Source organism: Nuphar pumila, chromosome 1 (assembly GCF_984573655.1).
Source record: "Nuphar pumila chromosome 1, dmNupPumi1.hap1.1, whole genome shotgun sequence".
Taxonomy (NCBI): Eukaryota; Viridiplantae; Streptophyta; class Magnoliopsida; order Nymphaeales; family Nymphaeaceae; genus Nuphar; species Nuphar pumila.
The window spans coordinates 24,298,190-24,320,238 of record NC_143249.1 but is presented as its reverse complement, the minus strand read 5'-3'; the positions used below and the strand labels follow the sequence as shown (position 1 = coordinate 24,320,238).

At 35.6% G+C, this 22,049-nt stretch overlaps 1 protein-coding gene across 1 annotated transcript; it reads left to right on the top strand.

Annotated features, from left to right (window-relative positions):
- Nucleotides 1-1,269: 1,269 nt before the first annotated feature.
- Nucleotides 1,270-18,132, top strand: LOC149848377 (D-isomer specific 2-hydroxyacid dehydrogenase family protein). The gene is made up of 10 exons (XM_090011332.1): nt 1,270-1,341; nt 2,092-2,230; nt 4,743-4,887; nt 5,112-5,239; nt 12,652-12,723; nt 14,182-14,308; nt 14,457-14,545; nt 14,651-14,692; nt 15,873-16,085; nt 17,851-18,132. Exons 2-10 carry the CDS (start codon nt 2,114-2,116, stop codon nt 17,917-17,919), a joined length of 1,002 nt encoding a protein of 333 aa, XP_089867458.1. The 5' UTR covers nt 1,270-1,341; nt 2,092-2,113; the 3' UTR covers nt 17,920-18,132.
- Nucleotides 18,133-22,049: the final 3,917 nt, after the last annotated feature.

Here is a 22,049-nt window from a genome sequence, read left to right as displayed (position 1 = left end):
AAAATACTAATGGAGATTAAAATTGGCTCTCCCTTATTGTTAATCTTAATAAAAAAAAGACCTTCTTTCTTCATCACGACAAGTTTATCATTTTCTTAAACGTCGTTCACATTAAAGACACCGGGTCAGGTTGAGTGTAGTATCCAACCAATTTCTACCCGTAGCTAGGTATGACTCAACTTGTGTTTTAAGACCCTTTCTTTAATTGAACTTAAAATTTAGACCCAACTCCGATGAGATTTGATCTGAGTTTAGTTTAAGCTTAGGGCTACCGAGACGGCCGACCTTCGACTTAACACAGGACCCGCTGACCACATGAGTAACCACTATGGTGGTAATTTGGACCTGATTTGCATGTACCATTACACAGGACTAGGGGTGTCAACGGGACCGGTTTGGTATGTAACCTAGTGTGACCAAATTCAGATTTGATTTGAGATGCTGGTATCAGGTCCAGACTTGGGTCAAGTCCGACTTATTACAAGAAAAGATCATACTCGAATCCTATAAGGATTACATGAACCAGACCCGGATCATACCCAATAAAATAATAAGTTTTTTTTATATCTTTTTTATATTGAAAATTTGTGGATCCCATTTGGAATTCAAGTCGGGCTTAAGTCTGGTAAGAAATTTCACAAACCATACCCGGCTCTATATATTAATCAGACCTTTTAAGTCTGACCTGGAATATAATCGGTTCTCCTTGTTTATCACCAGACCCTATAGGGTTTGGTACGAGCCGGGTCCGGGTCAAACTCGACCCATTGACAGCACTACCCAAGACAAGCAATATCTGCAGGTATTTATGTCAACGTGTCAGATGTAACCCAATATCTGACCCAAATCCGAATCTGGGTTAGTTGGATTCGTCTGCCAAATTTGAATTCAATTAAAAATCAGATTCGGGTCGGTATTAATTTTTCATTGAAACCTGAATCCGAATCAGATTAAAACTCGAATCCGATTAAGTGTAAATATCGAGATTTGGACTAGTCAGATCTGGATTCGGTTTTATCCTTTTACATCTGAATCTGAATCCGATTAAGTTGGATTCAATAATGATTAGATCCAACCCGAACCAGACCCGTTGACGTCCCTACCTCCAAGTCAAAGATGGATCCGGTTCGTGGTGTTTCTAACCCGACTCAGATATCTTCTGTGATACTGACCCTCCCGCGAGCTCGACACCAGAGGGGAATCTCCGTACAATTCCTTGTCGATTATATCGCCACGATATGCATCGCTTCCTCCTCGGATGCTCCCTTCTCTCCCCGGCGGGCTTCGGGCGATAAGTCGCTGCTCCTCGGCGATCTCCCGACGTCATCTCCGTCACCGGAGGTAAGCGAAACGATCCAGACGGTGCACGTTAGCAAATTCCCCGTTCCGTTCCCTCAAATTCTGTCTCTTTTTTAGTTGGTTGTATGGTTAATAGCGTGTTTGGGCGTCTTCTCTTGCGCAAGCCGAAGCATGGCGACTTTTTTTGGGGCAAGAGATAAGCTCACGGAGTTTTACGCTATCAGGACAGTGATCAGAAGTGCGGCAGGCAGAGCCAGTGTGGTTAGGTTTCCGGGTGAAAAGATCAGGTGCATTAAGCGCCTGATCATCTTCCATCTTGGGACAGGGCCTGTCAGTTGTGGAGCCAAGGCCTGATGGAGGGCAATGTGCTTAATGCACACATTTTGTGCTATGTGATTGCACTTGATCCGGACTCGGTGTCCGGGGGCAAGGGTAAGCCCAAGGAGTTTTACGTTGACAGAACAGTGAAGCACGGCAGGCAGAGCCATCGCGGCTAGGTCTCTGGGGCAAGGAGTAAGCCCAAAGAGTTTTACGCGGACAAGACAATAATCCTAAGTATGTCAGGCAAAGCCAGCGCTGTTAGGTCTCTGATCCTGGGGCAGTTTCTCAATGTAAATATTAAAAAATCCAGCGAGAAATTCCAAACAATTTGGAACTCAATTTTTTTTTCTGGTTATATATCAGCAAGACAATAACAGTGAACTAGCCCTTTACCACCCAATCCGATCCAAAATTACTGTTTCATTTTCCCATGGTATAATTTTATTTATGTCTTTTTTTTTTCCTTTCCAGTAGGAGTAACGAGGTTTGCGGAATGGCACATGATAATGGGAACAGCGGCAGCATCACTCGCGTGCTCTTTTGTGGCCCTCATTTTCCTGCTTCACACAATTACACAATTGAGTATCTCAAGAAATATCCTTTTGTGCAGGTATTTCCTCCATTTCAGTTCAATTTTCAGTTTCTTTGTTTTTAATTTTACTACCACAATTTTGTGGTTGAACTGCATATGTCGATGCCCATTGAAATTAGTGAATATTGCTATCCTGCATCTTTCACCGTTAGTACATCAAGCATGAAAAGTTGATAGACAGACTTGATACTTTTTTCCAGAATAAAATTTGAAGAACAAATGGAAAAAATATAGAATACTGAATGTTTTGTATAAACACACAATGCATTATCCTGTATATTGTATAGCATCCAGAGGTACATTGGGCATTTTGAAGTACCCATGTTACATAACACCCAATTTTTGGAGACATGAAAAACCCTATAAACAAATGAAACCACTGAGTTTCTAGACATTGGAATCCGAATTTCGAAAATGCAGGAAGAATGGATAGAAATGAAAAAGATGTGATAGGAAATCTATTGTTTCCAGTAGAACAAGGGAGAAAAAAAATCAGGGCGGGGAAGAGACAATGTATCATACAATTAAATATGGCGTGGAACTCTATTGTGTTGTTAGTCCAATAGAAGAGCATAAACGTCTTTATGATTCATGGGCATAATTCACCATGGTTTCTATGATCTTTGTCACATGGATGCGGCTGCAGATGCGGGGCTATGTCCATAGAGACAAATATCGACAATATCTTGGAAATATTGCAAAAACAAAAGCATTGTAGGCTGCCATTTTAAACTCCAAAATATTGTGATATTTTCATTAAAATGTAAATATCATATTTTTATCATGGTATTACGTTTTTAACAACTATTTTCATGAAAAGATGTGTGATTTTTTTATATACAGTTTTATTTTTATTTTTCTTAAAAAACTGTTTTTTAATTTACTTAAATTTTTGCTTGAATTTTGCCTCAAGAAATGCAAAAAATATAAGAACTTTCCATTTCTCATGAGAATTTGGCTGCCATTATTTTGCTGTTTTCAATGCTTATCACTGTGGATATGACCATTTTATGAAGTTTCCAATACAATTAGTATATAAGGGGATACCAACCAGCGGCCAGCCAATGTGCAGTTTTCCCTAGGCCTAGCCCAAAAAAAAAAGGTATACAAGGGGATATGGAGTGGGAACCAAAATGGAGTATTAGTGTGACATAGTTTTGTCTTTTCCTAATTTAATCAACAAAGCACAAGAAGAGTTGATTGAGAGTTCTTCTCTCAGGTTCATGTTCAAGAGATCTAGATCTATAAATAATGGAGGCAAAAAGAGATTCTTTTCTTGGTGGGATCTAAGATTTAAACTGGTACATAGGAGGAGACTTCTTCATACATTTCTCAAGAGCATTATTTATAATCTATAGTGGGAACGGTTTGGTGGTGAAGTATATGGTTGTCTTTGAGAATTAGAGGTTTCTACTAGCAAAAGCATCATCTACTTGGTATATACCCTGGAATATAAGGTTCTTGGTGAATACAAAGGTCCGCCATACCAAATGATGGTGGGATTTGGTGAATGAAATACTGCTTCACAGGTATCAAGCTGGTCTATGAACCATGACATTGAAGGCCTCCTCTTGCTGGGAAGTAGTCTGGGGTTCTGGAGACATGGTTACATCCAAATGAATAAGGCCATTGTCTCTTACATTGATTAAGGCCATAATTCATGATAGATTCTGCAGGATATCAACACATGTGCTAAGTAGAAATGAGCTGGAACTGGTTTAGTTTGATTTGGCCTTTCTAGAAAAGGAGTTTTGGATTCTTTTCTCTTTACGAGACAAGTACTCGTCATCATAGTCACAAATATTGGTATCAGCTATATCTCGGCAAGGCTATTTATCGCGATATTATTGGTTTGGTGATAAATCTCGGAAAAATCTTGGGGCTTAAAATATATATATATATATAACAAAAATAAGTAAGAAAATATAATATTTAAATAATAAAATACATATATAATAAAAGAAATAATTTAAAAAATGTAAAATAAAAAGACACATTTAAGATGTAAAAAACAAATAAAAACAGTAACAATAATTGATAATATCGCGATATTATTGCGAGAATATTGCGATATTCTCGTGATAATATCGCGATATTTTCAAATTGGCGATATTTTACCTATAATATCATTTGCTGAAAATACAGTGATAATATCACAATATTTTGAAAATATCGCCAATATTTGTGACCATGCTCATCATCTTTCATATTCCTTTCCTTCTTGCTTGAATATGTAAACTTCTTGTTTACTTCAGAAAAACTCACTTTTCCACCTTATGATTTCAGAATTGAATGTGTGAATTCAGTGATTATATAATACCTATTTCCGCAGAATGAAGAAAAAGAAACCTCTTTGATGAGATTCAAATTTCAAGGAAATTAAGGTTTTGAGCAGTATTATTACTTGTAGGTTTAGTGGAGCAGCCTAATTTGTATCCACAAAGTCCTTGTTTGGGAGAATACCTCTTTAAATGAAAATCATTTGTGTTTATCCAACTTTTCTGAGCAAAAATTTTTGCAATATTCACAGGTTGATGTTGTACCTCTTGATGACGTAACTGATGTTATTGAGAATTACCACCTGTGTGTAGTTAAAAATAAGCGTTTGGATTCTGAACTTATTGCTCGGGCAAAGCAGATGAAGTTGATTATGCAGTATGGTGTTGGACTGGAAGGTTGTCCCTGTTTATCATTGTCATTGTTATTACTGGCCACATTTTCTTACTCTGGTGGTTTTTGAGTCTATCTCTCCAACAATCTTCATGTCTTCTGTCAATGTCAGAAAACATAAGTATATACAAATTCTTTCTTTATTCAAACACTTCTTTGTCTGCTAATGACTATACTGATTGTGAAGAATGTGACATGCTGAAGCAACTTGTTTCTATGGTACCTGCAGGTGTTGACATTGAGGTTGCTACTCAGTATGGGATTAAAGTTGCAAGAATCCCAGGAAATGTGACAGGAAACTCTATATCATGTGCAGAACATGCAATATATCTGATGTTAGGTCTTCTACGGAAACAAGTGGGTTTCTTTCATGGTGGTAGCTTATGAACAAGCTCTCATCTGATGCAACCTTTTATTTTGCAGTTCATATAATCTTGTTGAGCTTGCAATATTCTGTGAATATTGTTGAGGATCAATATAATTTACTCTCTAAAGAATATGAAATACCTTGAAACTGATTTTCTGTTGTCAAGGTCTCCTACCCAACCTGCATTAGCGTAACCAATAATAGATTGTCCTACTTGTTTGTGGGTCTTTTTGTAATAATAATTTCCTGCCAACACTGCCTTTTAAATATCATAAGACTCTTTTGAGAGCTTCCATATGAGTGATAGTAAGGGAATGCATGAATTCACAAACTTAATTAACTGCACAAGATATGTTTGGCCTTGTGATAGTGAGATATTGAAGAGCCCTAGCATACTTATATGCTTTTTTGGTTCTTTAGTGGTTTTTCTTCATTCTTTGATATCCTTTTTGTTCATTGCAGAATGTGTATTTATGGGCTCACAATTCACCATATTAAACCTTTTTGAATATATCTATTGCATATTTATGTTGACATAATTTGATTTGGTATTCAGGCTTCTTAATTTCAATGTTAAGAAAATATTGCAGTTCCCTAGATCCTTTTGAAAATTTTCATGTAAAAATCTCTTTATTTCATTTATAAGAATTGTGAAATTTCCTGTAATATTTATATCATCTACGTATATGATCACCATTCTCAAGTAATGAATGATCAATGGTAGCTCTTAGGAATTTTCATTCGGTTAGTGCCTGATGAAAACTCTCAAACCATGTCTGTAGAGAGAGAGAGAGCGAGATTAACTCAAATCAAAAGGTGCAACAAACATTATTCATGGCTCTGATACCATATAAATCTGGTATTAAACCTGCAAATTTCATAAAAGGAGAAGAAAAAAATAGATAAGCAGTTGTGGGACCACCTTAAAAAACATCTGTTTATAGTATACCTTATTAGGGTATTTAATAAAATGTACACACATTTAGATATAAATTACGAGCATACCATTGTTAAATTGTATATATTTATATATATAGAGAGAGATACATATACATATATATTTCATATATATGTCTATGTATCTATCTATTTATATATAAATATATATATATTTTCGTTGTAATACCCTCTAGGGGTATATCTGTCTTTTCATATGTAACACACATATTCACTTGAATATGCTTTTTATTTTTATTCCTTTTCTCTTTTTCTTTTTTGTCTTTTTTTTATTGTTGATTGAGGGGTCCACATTGTAGACGTTGGACCCCTCCAACGTCTATATGAGAGCCCCTCCTTGGGTCCCTTGTTGCCTATAAATAAGGGGTATTTCCCCATTGTATTCTTAAGCTTTGGAGTGCTTTCTCTCTCAATAAAAGATATTTTTTTTATGTCTTTGTGTTCCTTTGTGAGTGTTTCATTGTGCCTTTGTGCACTTATTCTCTTTGTGATTCTTGTTGATGAATCAAGTCATCTTTGAACTTGATATTCTTGAAGATATTTTTGCATGATATCAGAGCAAGGTTTATGAGTAGTGGAAGTGTATGCTATAGTCATCGTGATTGGTGCCTCAAAATCATGCCTACTTTTTTCTTTTCTATTTTGGCGTGGAAGGCTCTTGCAAGATACTTCCCGTTTGATGTGCTTCAAGACAGCAAAAAGAAGACCCATTATGGTAAGTGTTCTAATTGTGAACTCTTTTGTTTCTCATAAAAGCTCCTCAATGGCGAAAAAGGATTCTGATTTTTTCCTCGGATTTAAACTCAACGGGTCAAAATATCATGTTTGAGCCAGTAATATGGAAGCTCATATCAAGGGAAAAGGGCTTTGGGGCTACATCAAAGGTACGGTGCTAGAACCCGAGCAAAAAATTACTATTGTTGAAAAAGGAAAAATAAAAATCCTTGATAGAGTGATAAGAGTGAAAGCTTTTGAAGAGTATAACAAAAAACATGAAGAATGAGAAATGAAAAACTATAAAATTCTTTCATGGATTTTTTTTTTGGTTGAGACTAGAATCAATGCCAATATTTTGAAATTTAAAAAAGCGTCTCAAGCTTGAAAATATCTTGAGAGGTATATGTCGAGAGATTTATCTCACAAATATTACCTCCAAAATGACTATTAGAGAATATTTCGCCGAATTATCATTTATTTGGGATGAGCTTGCTATTCTTGAACCAAAATGGAGTGGAGAAGCCATTGAGCTACGACAAACAATTAGAAGAATATTGATTTTTTAATTTTTTGAATGGGCTTAGACCTGAATTCGAGTAAATAAGATCTTCTCTTTTATCTTCTTTCACTTCTCCACCTCTTGAAGATGTTCTTACTAAGCTAAGTGGAGAAGAAACTCAAATTGGAATGAATAAAACCAATCAAAGTGTTCTAGCTATGCCTTCAACCAAAGATGAGAATGAAGGAGCTTATGTCGTCTCTAGGCCGAGAAATAATTTGCAAACCTATAAGCCTCCTCATTTTAACAAATTTCAAAATCAAAATCAAGGAGTAAGGGAAGAAGGAGGACAAAATGGAAGATGGAATAAAGGAAAGGAGTATGAAAAAATTATTTGTCATTTTTGTAAAGAATCGGGACATATTAAGCCAGTTTGTTCAAAGTGGAAGAAGAAGGTGGCTATGTCTACCACGTTTTAACCACATAAGGAGGAGAATCCATCTACTTCCAACAATGGAGCATTATTTTTAAGTCAAGTCATGGAGGCTCTTCAACCTCTCTTCAAAGGATCCATTTTCGGTACCGCCATATCATCTTCTTCTCCTCCCGGTAAGATTCCTTGGCCTTTAGATTCGGGTGCCTCCTGTCATATGACTTCGAATATTTTTGCACTTTCTGAATATACAAAAAATGTTTTACCTTCTTTTGTTTTAACCGTAAATGGTGCTTATCTTGAAATCAAAGGGGTTGGAAACTTTGAAAAACAAGATTTTTTTATTTCCAAAGTTAGATTTATACCAAAATTAAATTTAAATTTTGCTTTCGGTCTCTCAACTCTAGGTCTGTGGATGTGATGTTAAGTTCTCATCAAATAAATGTTGGGTACAGGATTGCCGGTCTGGGGAGTTGATTGGGAAAGGCTCTAGAAAAGGAGATTTCTACTATATTGAGTTTATACAAATTCTAAAATATTTTTTTTGTAATCTTGCCCAATATAAAGATATAAATGTTTGGCATAAAAGACTTGTGCATCCTAATATCATCAAGCTTTCTTATTTATATTTTGTTAAAGATATTTGTAAAAGTGACTTCACTTGTAATGATTGTATTCTTGGAAAAATGAGAAGTTTGCCTTTTGAACAAAGATCTATGTTCACAACCAAACTATTTGAACTTGTGCATTCGGATGTACGGTGACCGACACCCGTTATATCTAAAGGAGGATTTGCATATTATGTTATTTTTGTTGATGATTATTCTAGATATTGTTGGATATATTTTTTTAAGCGTAAACATAAGGTTTTTGCATCATTTAAGACATATCACATGATGATTAAAAATCAATTTAATGGTAACCTAAAGATTCTTAGGACCGATTCCGGAGGTGAATATCATTCAAATGAATTTAAAAATTATCTTGAAATCTATAAAATTGTTCATAAAAAATCTTGTCTCAAAACACTTCAACAAAATGACCTAGCCAAAAGAAAACATGGGCATATTATTGAAACCACTATAACTTTGCTTATCTCTCAGAACATTCCTAAAAGATTTTGAGCCGAGGCGACTCTTGTATTCGTTTATCTTATAAATCATCTTCCTTCAAAAAATTTAAATAAAATCTCACATTTTGAAACTCTATATAAAAAAGAACCCGACTACAATAGGTTGAGTCTTTGGATGCAAATGTTTTGTTCTTATTGATAAAAATGATAAACTCTCACCAAAAGCTATTCCTTGTGCATTTCTTGGATATTCCGAAACTAAAAAAAGTTTTAGATGTTATGATATTAAAAATGATAAATTATATGTTTCTAAAAATGTAATCTTTTTAGAAAATGTTAGTGGTTTTGAAGAATGTGAACCTCATAAAGATAATGTGGATTATTCTTTTTTATTTGAGTTATTAATAAGAACTGATAATGTTTTTAGTGATGATGAACTGAATGATCTTAGTGATAATGAAAATATAGAAGAGAATAACACCTCTTTTTATCAATCTATTGATCATCCTATCGAAGTAAGAACATTTAGTGACCCTATCACATATACATATAGAGATAGAAGCACTTTTAGAAGTGCAATTGAGAAATATAGTGAATCTAGTGAGCCTACCTTTAGAAATAATCTAAATCCTCGAAGAACCGAAAGAGCTAGAAGAATTCCTTTTAGATTTATATCCTATGAATCCTTCTCACCTAAATATAGAGCGTGCCTTAGCGCCATCCATTCATATGTGAAACCTAAAAACTTTGAAGAAGCCAAGAAATTTGTCGAATGGAGGGAAGCCATGGATAATGAACTTAAAGCCTTTAGAAAAGCTAAAACTTGGGAATTTCAAGATCTACCTCGTGGAAACAAGACAATAGGATGTAGATGGTTTTTTAAGGTCAAGACCGAGAGTGATGGGTCTCTTGAAAGGTATAGAGCCTGTCTAGTTGTCAAAGGGTATAGTCAAGAATATGGAATAGACTACAATGAAACTTTTGCCCCCGTTGCATGTATTGTTACTATTAGGTGTCTTATTACTATTGCTTCAATTAAAAAATGAAATATATATCAAATGGATGTCAAAAATGCCTTTTTAAATGACGACTTAAATGAAAAAGTCTATATGGATGCTCCTTCAGGAATGAATGTTCTTAAAGGTAAAGTTTTTTGCCTACGGAAAGCTCTTTATGGTTTGAAACAAGCTTTCAAAGCTTGGTATAATCAGTTTAATAACTTAATGATAGAAAATAGATTTACCTCATGTTTTACTGACACTGCCTTATTTGTCAAGAAATCCAATGCAGGAATCATGATTTTATTATTATATGTTGATGATATGCTAATTACAGGTGACGATACTAAATGAATTAAGAGTATAAAGTCTATACTAAAAGATAAATTTGAAATGTCAGACTTGAGATTTCTGATATACTTTTTAGGCATTGAAGTTGCCTACTCTCACAGAGGTTATTTCTTATTTCAAACTAAACTTGCATTTGAGATTATTGACAGATAAGAAATTACAGATGATAAAGTTTGTGAAACTTCTGAAGTGGTAGGAACAAAGTTAGAAATCGATACTGGCAACTTGTTGGGTCTTTGATATATCTTACATCACTAGACCTGATATTTCTTATGCCATTCATGTTGCAAGTCAATTCTAGCATGCGCCTACATCAGTTTATATGAGTGCAATACTCCGAATCATCAGATATATAAAGGGATATTTGAATAAGGGAGTATTTTTATCTTCGTCTTTTGAGTTAAATTTAATTGCTTATACTGACTCTCATTGTGGAGGTGATCCAAATAACCGCCATTCCACTACTGGTTTTTGCGTGTTCTTAAGTGAATTATTAATTTCTTGGAGATGCAAGAAGCAACAAAAGGTGTCAATGTCATCTACTAAAGCCGAATATCGAGCCATGACAATTACAACCATGGAGATTGTTTGAATTCGCCAGCTATTGGAAGACATGGGAGTTCATGTTTAAGGGCCTACGAAGTTGTGTTGTGATAAAAAGAGTACAATCTATACTGCAAAAAATCACACATTTCATGAGCGCACTAAGCATATCAAGATGGACTGCCACTATATTAGAGAAGAATATCTGAAGAAAGTTATATATCTACTTTACGTAACATCAAAATATCAATTGGCTGACTTGTTTACTAAGGCGCTCTGTTTTCCTAAATTTAATTTTCTCTTTGGCAAATTTTTGGTCATTAAACCGTAAGTTTGAGGGGGGTGTTAAATTGTATATATATATACATATATACATATATATTTCATATATATGTTTATGTATCTATCTATTTATATATATATATATATATATTTTCGTTGTAATACCTTCTAGGGGTATATCTGTCTTTTTATATGTAACACGCATATTCACTTGAATATGCTTTTTCTTTTTCTTTTCTCTTTTTCTTTTTTGTTTTTTTTATTGTTGATGAAGGGGTCCACATTATAGACGTTGGACCCCTCCAATGGTCATAAATATGACCCTTGGAGGGGCTCCGACGTCTATATGGGAGTCCCTCCTTGGGTCCCTTGTAGCCTATAAATAGGGGTGTTTTCCCATTGTATTCTTAAGCTTTGGAGTGTTTTCTCTCTCAATAAAAGATATTTTTTTCATGCCTTTGTGTATTTGTGCTCCTTTGTGAGTGTTTCATTGTGGACAAAAATAAATAAATAAATAAATAAATAAAGTATACATACACATACACATACACATACATACATACATACATACATACATAAGGGATTTGTCAACAGCCATTTCTTTGCTTTTAGCAGACATTTACAAATTCATTAAATTTTCTTGGCCCTAACAGTTCTCTATGGTTTCTTATATTCTTCTTGCTATGAAGGGTGATTAAATCATTTTGGTAAATGGCACAGTTATTGATTGTAGTGTGAAAATATAAGCAGTCTTTAGTGTTGTATCATGGGAAAATTCCATTTAGGGGCCAACCTTTTACCCTTAATTTCGAAAATGGGCCTCACACTTCTGAATTTCTGAATATAGGCCTGTTTTCCTGGAAACTGCCAAACAAAAGCCTACCTTTATTATTGTCTATTAACTCGGGTTAAATCATAAGTCAAATTACAACGGTAATCTTTAATTAACAGTTCACAATCTTTACCCTTTTCTTTCTTATGAGGATGAATGAGTATCTCTCAATTTCAAAGGACAATATAGGAAACCACACATTTTCAGAGAGGATGGATGTTGACTTAAGGTCCCTATTTGACAATTTCCTTGAAAACTATGGCCCATAACAGGAATTTCAGAAAACTGAGGCCCGTTTTTTGGAATTTGGTCAAAAGGTTGGCCCCTAAATGGAATTTGCCTTTGTATCTTTTGTAAAATCACTGAAGTTTCCTTTATGATGGCAATTTATGTGAGGCACCACCCTGGTACTTCTGAATTTGTTAAGATCAAGCAATTTGGTTTATTTGTTGATATCCACTGAAAATGTGGTGGACGTTAACAATTGCGACATTCATGTGCTTGCTTGTATATGTTTTCATATTCTGAATATGTATATGCATGAAATGTAGACTAGTTTGAGTGGTGGTTGTATGTTTGAAAAGATGCTAAGGTATTCGTAATGAATCATCAGATCACTTTTAAGGAAACCGGTTAACATTTTCTTCACCTTCTCTTTTCTTGTAACTTGTTTTTTTCTTTTCCCAACTATGAAGTTGGTTTTCATCTAATATTGCAGAAACAAATGGAATGGGCAGTAAATCAAAAGGTGTTAGGAGAGCCAGTTGGGGAAACACTTTTTGGGAAAACGGTGTGAACCTACTGCTTGCAAGTATCTGTGTTGTATTTTTGCTTTTGATTTTTACATTAGTGTACTTTTATTTTTTTTACTTAATTAGCATGTTATATTCACTGTAATGTCCTTTGTGCATTTTATATAAAAGTTTTAGTTGCTTATGCTTTCATATTGAATTTCTTTCATGTTTTGATGGTGCAAAGCCATATTATTCAGGAAACCTGTTTTCTAGAAAAATTCATTATGTTTTGGTTTTTCATTATCCCTAAATATGATCCAGAACATTGCTTATATTGAAAAATAAGCCTACATCAATTTCATAAAGAGTGATACATTATGGCCTCTGGGAATAGTAACCTCTCTGTGTTCTCTCTTTCTTCAATATTTATTGGTCTGCTGATCACCACTTTTGCTGGTTTTGGCAACCCGCTTCTGATGTGCATGGGTTGATACAAGATGCTATGATCTCTATAGTCCATTATTAATGGTTAATGGTGGATTTGATAATGAAAACAAAGTTTAGTTCACCATCACTGGAAATTGCTGTCATATCCACCTTGTAGAGCTCCCTTACTCTATGGCCACTGATATCCACTTAATTCCTTGCAGGATTGCACTTTGATGAGTAGAATCACAGAAACTAAGATTATCTGTGGTCATGGTCAATGTCACACTACACAAACTTGAATGTTCTACTTTCATGGTCAAGGAGGTTTGAGACTTTGAGTTGATAATTGCCTTGTTCCTTGTATCATTCTCTAGTCGAGTCCATAATCAGTTGGTGCTTGAAGAAGCTGATTGAGATCCCACTTTTGGGATATATATATTACATTTGCTGTAAAAAATAGTTTAAATAGTTCTTTTATTTCCTTTTGTTTTTCTTATTTTTTATTTAGTGTAGCTAGGGATTACTAGCTGTTAGGACTAGTCTAACCTCTAGTATTTAGCCTAATGGCTAGTTGTAGGCTTTCCTTTGTATATATATTGGGTATCTCATGCATTTTTGTGCATTTGAATATTAATAAAAATAATGTTTTTCACATTGTGAGTTTACACATCAATGAGTACTTTCAAATGATCAATACCGCTACTACTTAGGTCCTTTGGGCCATAGCAGTGATTCCATTGTAAAACTTGAAGTAATAAGGCTTAATGCATCTGTTTTTTTTTTTCAAGAAAAAGTGTATCTTAAAACATGAGAGGCAAGATGAATTAAAGCATGAAAGAAAGAAGGGTCAATGCCCATTATAATTTGTTGTCAATATGATCTCACTTATATTGAGAATTTGTTACATGAATATTGCAATGATGACAAGGTTCACAGGTGTGGTAGCTTAAGGCATGTAATGAGAAAATTATTCAAAAATGCGCCACTTACTGTTTTATTCTTTTTGTACGTTCATTCATAAACTTTTGGTAAATGTTATGAACCTTCTGTCTTTAATGATAAACATAATATCTTCCATTCTGCAGGTCCTCATCCTTGGATATGGGAATATTGGTGTTGATCTTGCCACACGTTTGCGAGCATTTGGTGTCAAAATTCTTGCAACGAAACGACAATGGAGCTCTAATTCACTTGATTCTATCAGCAACTATGGTATTTATAGAGAATTCAATTCTTCAGCATCTTCTTCCATACAAAGGATTTTTTCTTGGAATTAGTTATTTGAGGAAATGTTATCTCATGGACTCAAACAATAAGTCTTCTGTATTGAGTTTGACCCTTGATGCTGGTGATGCCTCAGTGGATAAGAAGGGCATGCTGGAGAATATATATGACTTTGCTGCTGATGCTGACATAGTTGTTGTTTGCATGGCATTGAATAAAGAAACGGTTTGTCTACCCACACTTTGCTTTCTTAGACCAAAGAATATTTGTTCTGCCTTTAGACAATAATATCATGCACTTAGTTCTGAAAGAAACTAACTGGAAATTCAGGTGGGTATAGTGGACAAGAAGTTCCTCTCTTCAATGAAAAAGGTTTGTTCTTTACATAAATTATCATACATTTTGAAGTCATTGACTTGGTTGATATGTTTTTTATTTTGTTATCAATGCATGTCATACCTGACGGGTACCTTAGATTTGGAGAAAATTGCAAGAATTTTTTAATGCTGTTATGCTTTTTCTTGAATATTCTCCCTCATTCTGAAATTGAAATGTGCAGAAAATTTTCCTTCTTTTTTCACTCAGTCTGTTATAACCATCATACTGAGACTTGTTATACAGTTATACTGGTCAAACATCATGTGTTGTAAGGGATGTGAAGTACAAGATCTATATTTGAATATTCATCTACCTTAACATAAGGGGGAATAAGGGAACATTTGTAAATGGATCCCATGATTCTGCTTTCACTTTCTTATTGCAGAAATATGAAATCATTCCATTCAAGGTCCCACATAAATGGTTTTCCTAACAACTGTTACGAGGGTTGGGAAATGAACCTGTGCTAAATTGCAGATGAGTACATGATAATAGAATTATTTTCCCCATGTACACATTCCATTTTTTGCAAGTGGGAGTACAGCTTTGAGTGCATAACTGCAGTTTTCATGAATACATGTGGCTTACCTTGAAGTTAATATTTCAGTGTTCTCTTTTCCCATTTTCAATGTGCATTTGCACATACAAGCTCTAAAATGGCTTTGAACAGCTTAGTCTCTTTATACTGTGAATTATTCGCACCATCATGTTTATGATAAGGAATTAAGGATGATCACTTTTTACCCATGTAATAATGCTCTCATTTAGAGCTTAAACAAAATTTAGTTAGCCATAGATTTTGGGAGCCTTTTGTCATGCCTTCAGTTTTACTTAGCTGAAGTGAGATGATTAATGTTGGGTTCCATTAAAGAAATGAACTGAAATCTGAAATAATTTATATTGATTTTAATTGTTCTTAAACTTGGTCTGGTGCCATTATAGATTTCTAGTAATTGTTGTGTAATAATCTAGTGGCTTGCAGCCATGCCTACTATACCAGGTGGATTGCTTGACAAGAAAACCTTTAGGTGGTAATTTTCTGGTGGGATTAAATGTTATTCCTCTACTTAAACTGTCAAATTGAGGAACTTTACTAATTGTGGAGGATCTCGTAACTCTGTTAGTGCAAGTGATGTACCTTTCTATCATTAACAAACGATTGTTTTATCTCAAGGGAGCTATTCTAGTCAATGTTGCTCGTGGTGGTCTCCTGGACTATGAAGCTGTTAAATCTTATCTTGAATCTGGTCATTTGGGTGGTCTGGGGATTGATGTTGCATGGACTGAGCCATTCGATCCAGAGAATCCGATTCTCAAGCATTCCAATATGCTGATCACGCCTCATATTGCTGGGGTTACCGAATATTCCTACAGATCTATGGCACAGGTACTTTGAGCTGATCTCCTTTTATTATTTGAAAGCATTTGTTAGGTACATTACCGAACATAGATTTATGTAGTTCGTTGAATATTTCCATGTATTTTGACACACCCTGAGATAAGATGCTTAGCTGTAATCTCAGTGCCGTGAGTGGACTGCTCATGCAAGTTGTGTAATACTTTCATGTGGTCCACGAGGATCGACCAAAATTCTGTCTCCTCTCTTGCACCCCTGACCCTTTTCTTTCTCTTTCAGATCTTCTGTATCTGTATTTTCTGGACCTTATCATAGTTTCAGCATGCTTGCTATGTTTCAGTTGCTGTTTGAGTGACCCATATTAATTATTATAAAGTCATTTCATTGTTGAAACAAATCTCGGAAAAGTAATGTTCTTGAAAATGTTAGAAAGCAAAGCATGAAGGGAAACAGAAAAGAGAAAAGAAAGCCCAAACACAACAAGCCAAACTTATCATTAAGGTTTAAAGTATAATTGATAGAACAAGAATGAGAAGAAAACCGAGTTGCATCATTTTTCATTGCCAGAAGTTGCTCGTTGTGGGAATAGAACTCTTCATCTTCTCTTTTTTTGTTCTTTTTCATCTTCATCTATGTTGATGGCTTCATTGGTAACTGGAAGTTCCACTTCATGTATAGAAACCTCTAGAAAAATGATGGATTTAGGGATAGACAAACTTAGCACTGACCTTTCAAGTTTAATCGAGAGAACAAGGGTGACGAAAAAATTGAATTGCATCATTTGTCGTTGCCAAGAAAAGTTGCTCACCATGAGAATAGACCTCTTCGTTTCTTTTATTTTTCTCATCATCTATATGGGTGGCTTCATGCCTAACCGGAAATTCCCCTTCATGCATAGAAATAGAGGGCCAGTTCTACCGAAACAGTATGGATTTAGGGGTCTTCATTTCTTTTGGAGCTGAGATTGATCAATTGAGGATAAGCTGATCCTTAATCACCAAATTATGGAATTGAAACATTCTGATGACTGCAAGAGTGCTGGAGCCCTTTCACTACTAAGATCTTACTACTTGTTCCAGTAGAGCTTTCTTCCATTGCTAACATTTCTTCTGACAGGTTTTTTACGCTACCAGCTATAACTACATTACCCGATCTTCGGTTGGTTGCTATTTGGTTAAATTTTTTGTTGCTGTTATTTGTTTTTGTTTATGTCCCTCCCATTCTACCTGGCTCTTACAGTACTGGTGTTGTAGTGATTTATAAGGGCCTGTTTGATCGCACGTCCTGTCCGCGTGGGACGCTTAGAATGCACATCCGCTCCTTCCTGGGTACATTATTTTACTGTAACGAAGGAACAAAATAAAAAAAAAGGCATTGTCGGGGCGGGGGGGAGGGGGGGTATACCCCCGACACGATGTTGTCAGTATCGGTATCGGCCCTGAATCGTTTGGCCAACGATTCAGGTGGATCGACCGATACCGATTCTCAAGTGAATCATTCTGAATCGGCTAAAATAATTAAAAAATATTTCGTGTTAATCAGAACGTGACACGTTAAAAACTTAAAACCATTAAAATAATATCAATAAATTATTTTAAGCATTTTTTTACATTTATTAAAAAATAGCTGATTCAGGTTAGTATCGTATCTATTTTCTGCCGATATGATACGTATCAGCCGATACTGACAACATTGCCCCGACATCCTCTCTGATGCCTCTCTCTCTCAAGCATGTGTTAATTATAGGGAAGGAATGATTTTAGTGCATGTTTTGCTAATGATCGTCCTGGTGCAGGTTGTTGGCGATTGTGCTCTTCAATTGCATGCTGGGACACCATTGACTGGACTAGAGTTTGTCAACTGAAGAGCAAGAATCTTTAGCAATTGTGGAAATTTATTTGATGTCGAGTTTAGGAGCAGCGTGGTGCTCAAAATTGAATTGTGCATTCTCCATTATTGAACATTTAATTAGAAAGCATAACGTTGTGGGAATATGACCCACATGGTTCTTCTGGAAATTATCAAAATCCTAGATGAAATACTTAATGGAGGTACTCATTGAAATACCTCCAATTATTTTCTTAAATAAATCAGGAATTCTGCTGTTCTTAAGAGTCACTTGCTAAGGCTAGCAACAGATTTACCAGTGCTGGGTATGATTCAATTTCAACCTCAATCTGCATTTCTTGGATGTGGAGCTAAACAGGCAGAACTGGATTCATGCTTGTGACTTCTTAGAGGTATTGCATCGCCCAAAATTTCATGACACATTCTGTATTACCTACATACTTCGATTTTGCTAACCATATTAGAATCAGGATTAGGTTTGAGGTATTCCATCTTGATCTCGATTTGAAACCTATAAATGGTTGATCAGGTTGGATTAGGATCGATTCTGATCCATGAATGAACCTGACTAATGGCTCCTTTGCAACTGGTAGTTAGGTAAGAATTGAAGATTTGTTTTGGATCACAGTCAGACCCTTTAGGCAATGGTTGTTTGAGAGAGATTTTGAGGAGGTATTTGACGAATTGAGGGAGTTAGGCTCTATTTCAAGAATTACAAGAATTGATAGATTTCACTTTTCCAATTCCTTAAACTTCCTCTGAGGCCTAAACTTCAAAATATATTCAGGATTTTGTTAGATTTGAAAAATCTTACAACAGGTGTATTTAGGTCTGGTGAAAGAGACGAGCATATCATATTTGGCTAATAAAGAGGTCGTTCGAACTCGTGAAATAGGCAGCCGGTGTGAATACATTTTTCATGTATTTATATCATAGTGTAGGTGCTAAGCGTTTGGTGTGCAAGCAATAAGTTTAGAGTTCAAAACCGCTAGCTTACAGCTTTGAAACAATATATTTATTTTGTGAAAAAAGCCAATTTGAGCTTGGCTCACTTGATTTAGTGGCCAAGTTTTATTGTTTTCAATTTTAAAGAGTTTATTTAGTTATTTTTTTGTTAATGAGCTTACTTCAACTCATTTAACAATGGCTCGCCATGAGCTTGAGGCCGGCTCGGCTCACCACAAGAATGAGCTAAGCTTGAACACCCTCTGTTCGTTCCTTCGGCTTGTTTATCAGGACTGATGTATTTTGGGAATCTTTCAAAGATTATGCAGACACGCCATAGTTCTATGAACTGCTGAAGTACAAATTGCTTGATCAAGCTTCTAATGGGTTTAGGTTCAGGGAGATCTTAAAATATATGTAAGACCATTTTGTTGTACGTTGTTGCAAACGTACAACAAAATGGTTCCCAAACAGAGGCTTAATACACCCGGATTTGAGCCTAGACACTAGGATCTCAGATCGGTGGATTTCTGGTCAGACTGCTATAGATGAAGATGTCAATCGATCAGATTTTTGTCTGATATCTGACCAAATCCAACTTTGTTTAATCAGTTTTGGTGAGCCAAAACCATACCTGATTATAAGCAGATGCAGATTTGGTTTTGATGTTTTGCTATCGAATTTGAGATATCTAGATTTGATGGATATCTGAATACGATTACAATGCAAAAAAACAGATTTAATATGCGTTTTTGGCCATCCAGATCTGATTCCAATTCCGAATTTGTTTAACCAACATCCAATTAATCGGATTGGGTAATAGGCCACATCCGACCCGGATTCAAACCATTTACATTCTAAGCGATAGAGGTCAAAATGCATACTAGACTTGTGCCCGAAATCGGGCTAGAAATCCAAGGATTTGTTTTACTTTGGGGATCTTAGATTTAAGGGCCAAAGTCACATCAGGCATGGGTCCATCTGCGTGTGTCCGGGGTCTCTAGGTGTATTCAAACCAAAGTTGTCAGTATCGGTATCGGCCCTGAATAGTTTGGCCAACGATTCAGGTGAATCGGTTTGATTCTCAAGTGAGTTGTTCTGAATCAGCTAAAATAAATAAATAAATAAATAAATAATGTTTTGTGTCAATCAGAACGTGACACGTGTTACCCCCCCATTAAAGTATTATTGAAAAATTAATTTTAAGCATTTATTAAAAAATAACTGATTCAAGTTAGTATCGTATCATTTTTTTGCCCGATACAGGCCGATGCAACATTGATTCAAACACACCTGTGGGCTGTCGTGTTCTGGCTCTTGGTCAGATCAGCCCATATATGTAAATCACTCGGACTCGAAACGATGGACCCGGATCTAGACCTGATGGGAATAAGCAGGGTCTAGACTGGTCCCACTTGTACCATGCCTAAAATCCAAGCATTTATCATGAAGCGTGCAAATGAAGAAGAAAAGCAGCTGAGAGAGAGAGAGAGAGAGAGAGAGAGAGAGAGAGAGAGAGAGAGAGAGAGAGATGTTTATGTAGAATACAAGTAACTTGTGTGCATATGCACACACATGCAAAATATCTTCTAGTGTTTATTGCTTGATTACAAGATACAAAAGGACACTCAACAAGCAATTCTTATTCTATTTTGCTTGCAGTTTAAGATAAAAATTGGAAGATTGCTACTGTAAGGAATGCATATGAAACGACTCCAACTTCACCCCCAACCCCTACAAAAAAAAATATTTCAATTATTCCATGGTGCAAATTTGATTCCCATCTAGGGATGTCAATGGATTGGGTTTGGGTTGGATATCTGACTGAATCCAGATCCAATTAATAACTGAATTTTGGATTCAGTATGCAGCTTTGCATCCGAATCTGACGGACAATCTTGCCCGATTATAAATAAAATATATCCAATTAGACAATCAGATCTGGATTTGGTATAACTTTTTTCGCATCCAATTCCAAATCCGAATCCGAATCTTATTAGGCTAGATTCACTTAGATCGGATTCAGCAATGCCTAGATCCGAACCATTTATATTCCTATTCCCATGTGGCTGAAGGACAGGTGCCACGCAGCTTTTTATGGAATCAAGTAAAACTCTGGACAATCATGTCCTATTTATGTGCCTTGATCCACACTCAATTGGATCTTATTGGACAATCTGTATTCTGTTCTAGACCCAGTTTGCCATGAGCGGGATGCCAATGGGTCCAAGCTCTAACTTGAGGCGAACCTAAATCAGGCCCAGATTGTCAGAACTGAATAGTATGAATTTGAATCTGGGTTGTATCTGGAACAGGTATGACGGGTCTATTCAGATCCAGAACAAAACTGGATAAGAAAAATATAACTGGATCTCCGTAGGAATCAGGTCTAATGCAGCCCATTTCAAGTTGATCAGATACCCGGACCAAAACTGATCGTTTGACATCACTATACATAACCACCCGGACCTCTAAAGAATCCAGATCTGAGTTTCATATCTTGTAAGACTGAGAATGGACTTGGGTCAAGAACCAGCCAATGGATCACTTGGCTGGGTAGGAGTGCAAGTTGGGCTCTTGGCATTATCCAGACATGCCCCTAATGCACTTCAAATCATGCTCACAAATGCTGCCAATATTTTCAAAATATTGTGATATTAATGGGAGATATTTACAAGCAGTTAAAATGCAGATTATATGTTGTGGTTTTATCAATCCTTTATACATTTTCTAGCTTTTCAATATTTTTTATGTTTTTATTATTTTAGAATTATTAATCAGTAATATGCCAACTACCAAGATATTCTTCTCATGTTCTAAAAAACCAAAAACTCTGATTTGTCATGTGATTTGTGACTATGCTTCAAAATTCTCAAGGCAACTAAAATTTTGGGCTCTTAAAGGAACTTTGGCCAAGGGTGTGTAGTGCAAGAAAAGGGATCTAGTGATCCATAACCATTGCCACAACGGCCAAGTATGTCCTATGATCCATCCAAGAGCATTGATAATTTGAGAAGGGTGTAAGTGGGTCCAATATCCGACACAATAGGGATCCATTCAATTCAGGCAGGGTCCAAAATGATGGTAGAAATGGATGTTGTCAATGCTCAACGGACCATAGTCCAGACCCAAACCAAAATCAGAATATCTTTGCATGGCTCCATACATTTACAGAACAAACTCTTTTAACTTCACTTGATA

Bases quoted from the DNA above. Each gene is read 5' to 3' on its own strand.
- LOC149848377 (XM_090011332.1), top strand. From the start codon at position 2,114: ATGGCACATGATAATGGGAACAGCGGCAGCATCACTCGCGTGCTCTTT. The intron at 14,693-15,872 runs GTTTGTTCTTTA...TTTTATCTCAAG, and splicing joins TCCTCTCTTCAATGAAAAAG to GGAGCTATTCTAGTCAATGT. The intron at 16,086-17,850 runs GTACTTTGAGCT...GTCCTGGTGCAG, and splicing joins CCTACAGATCTATGGCACAG to GTTGTTGGCGATTGTGCTCT.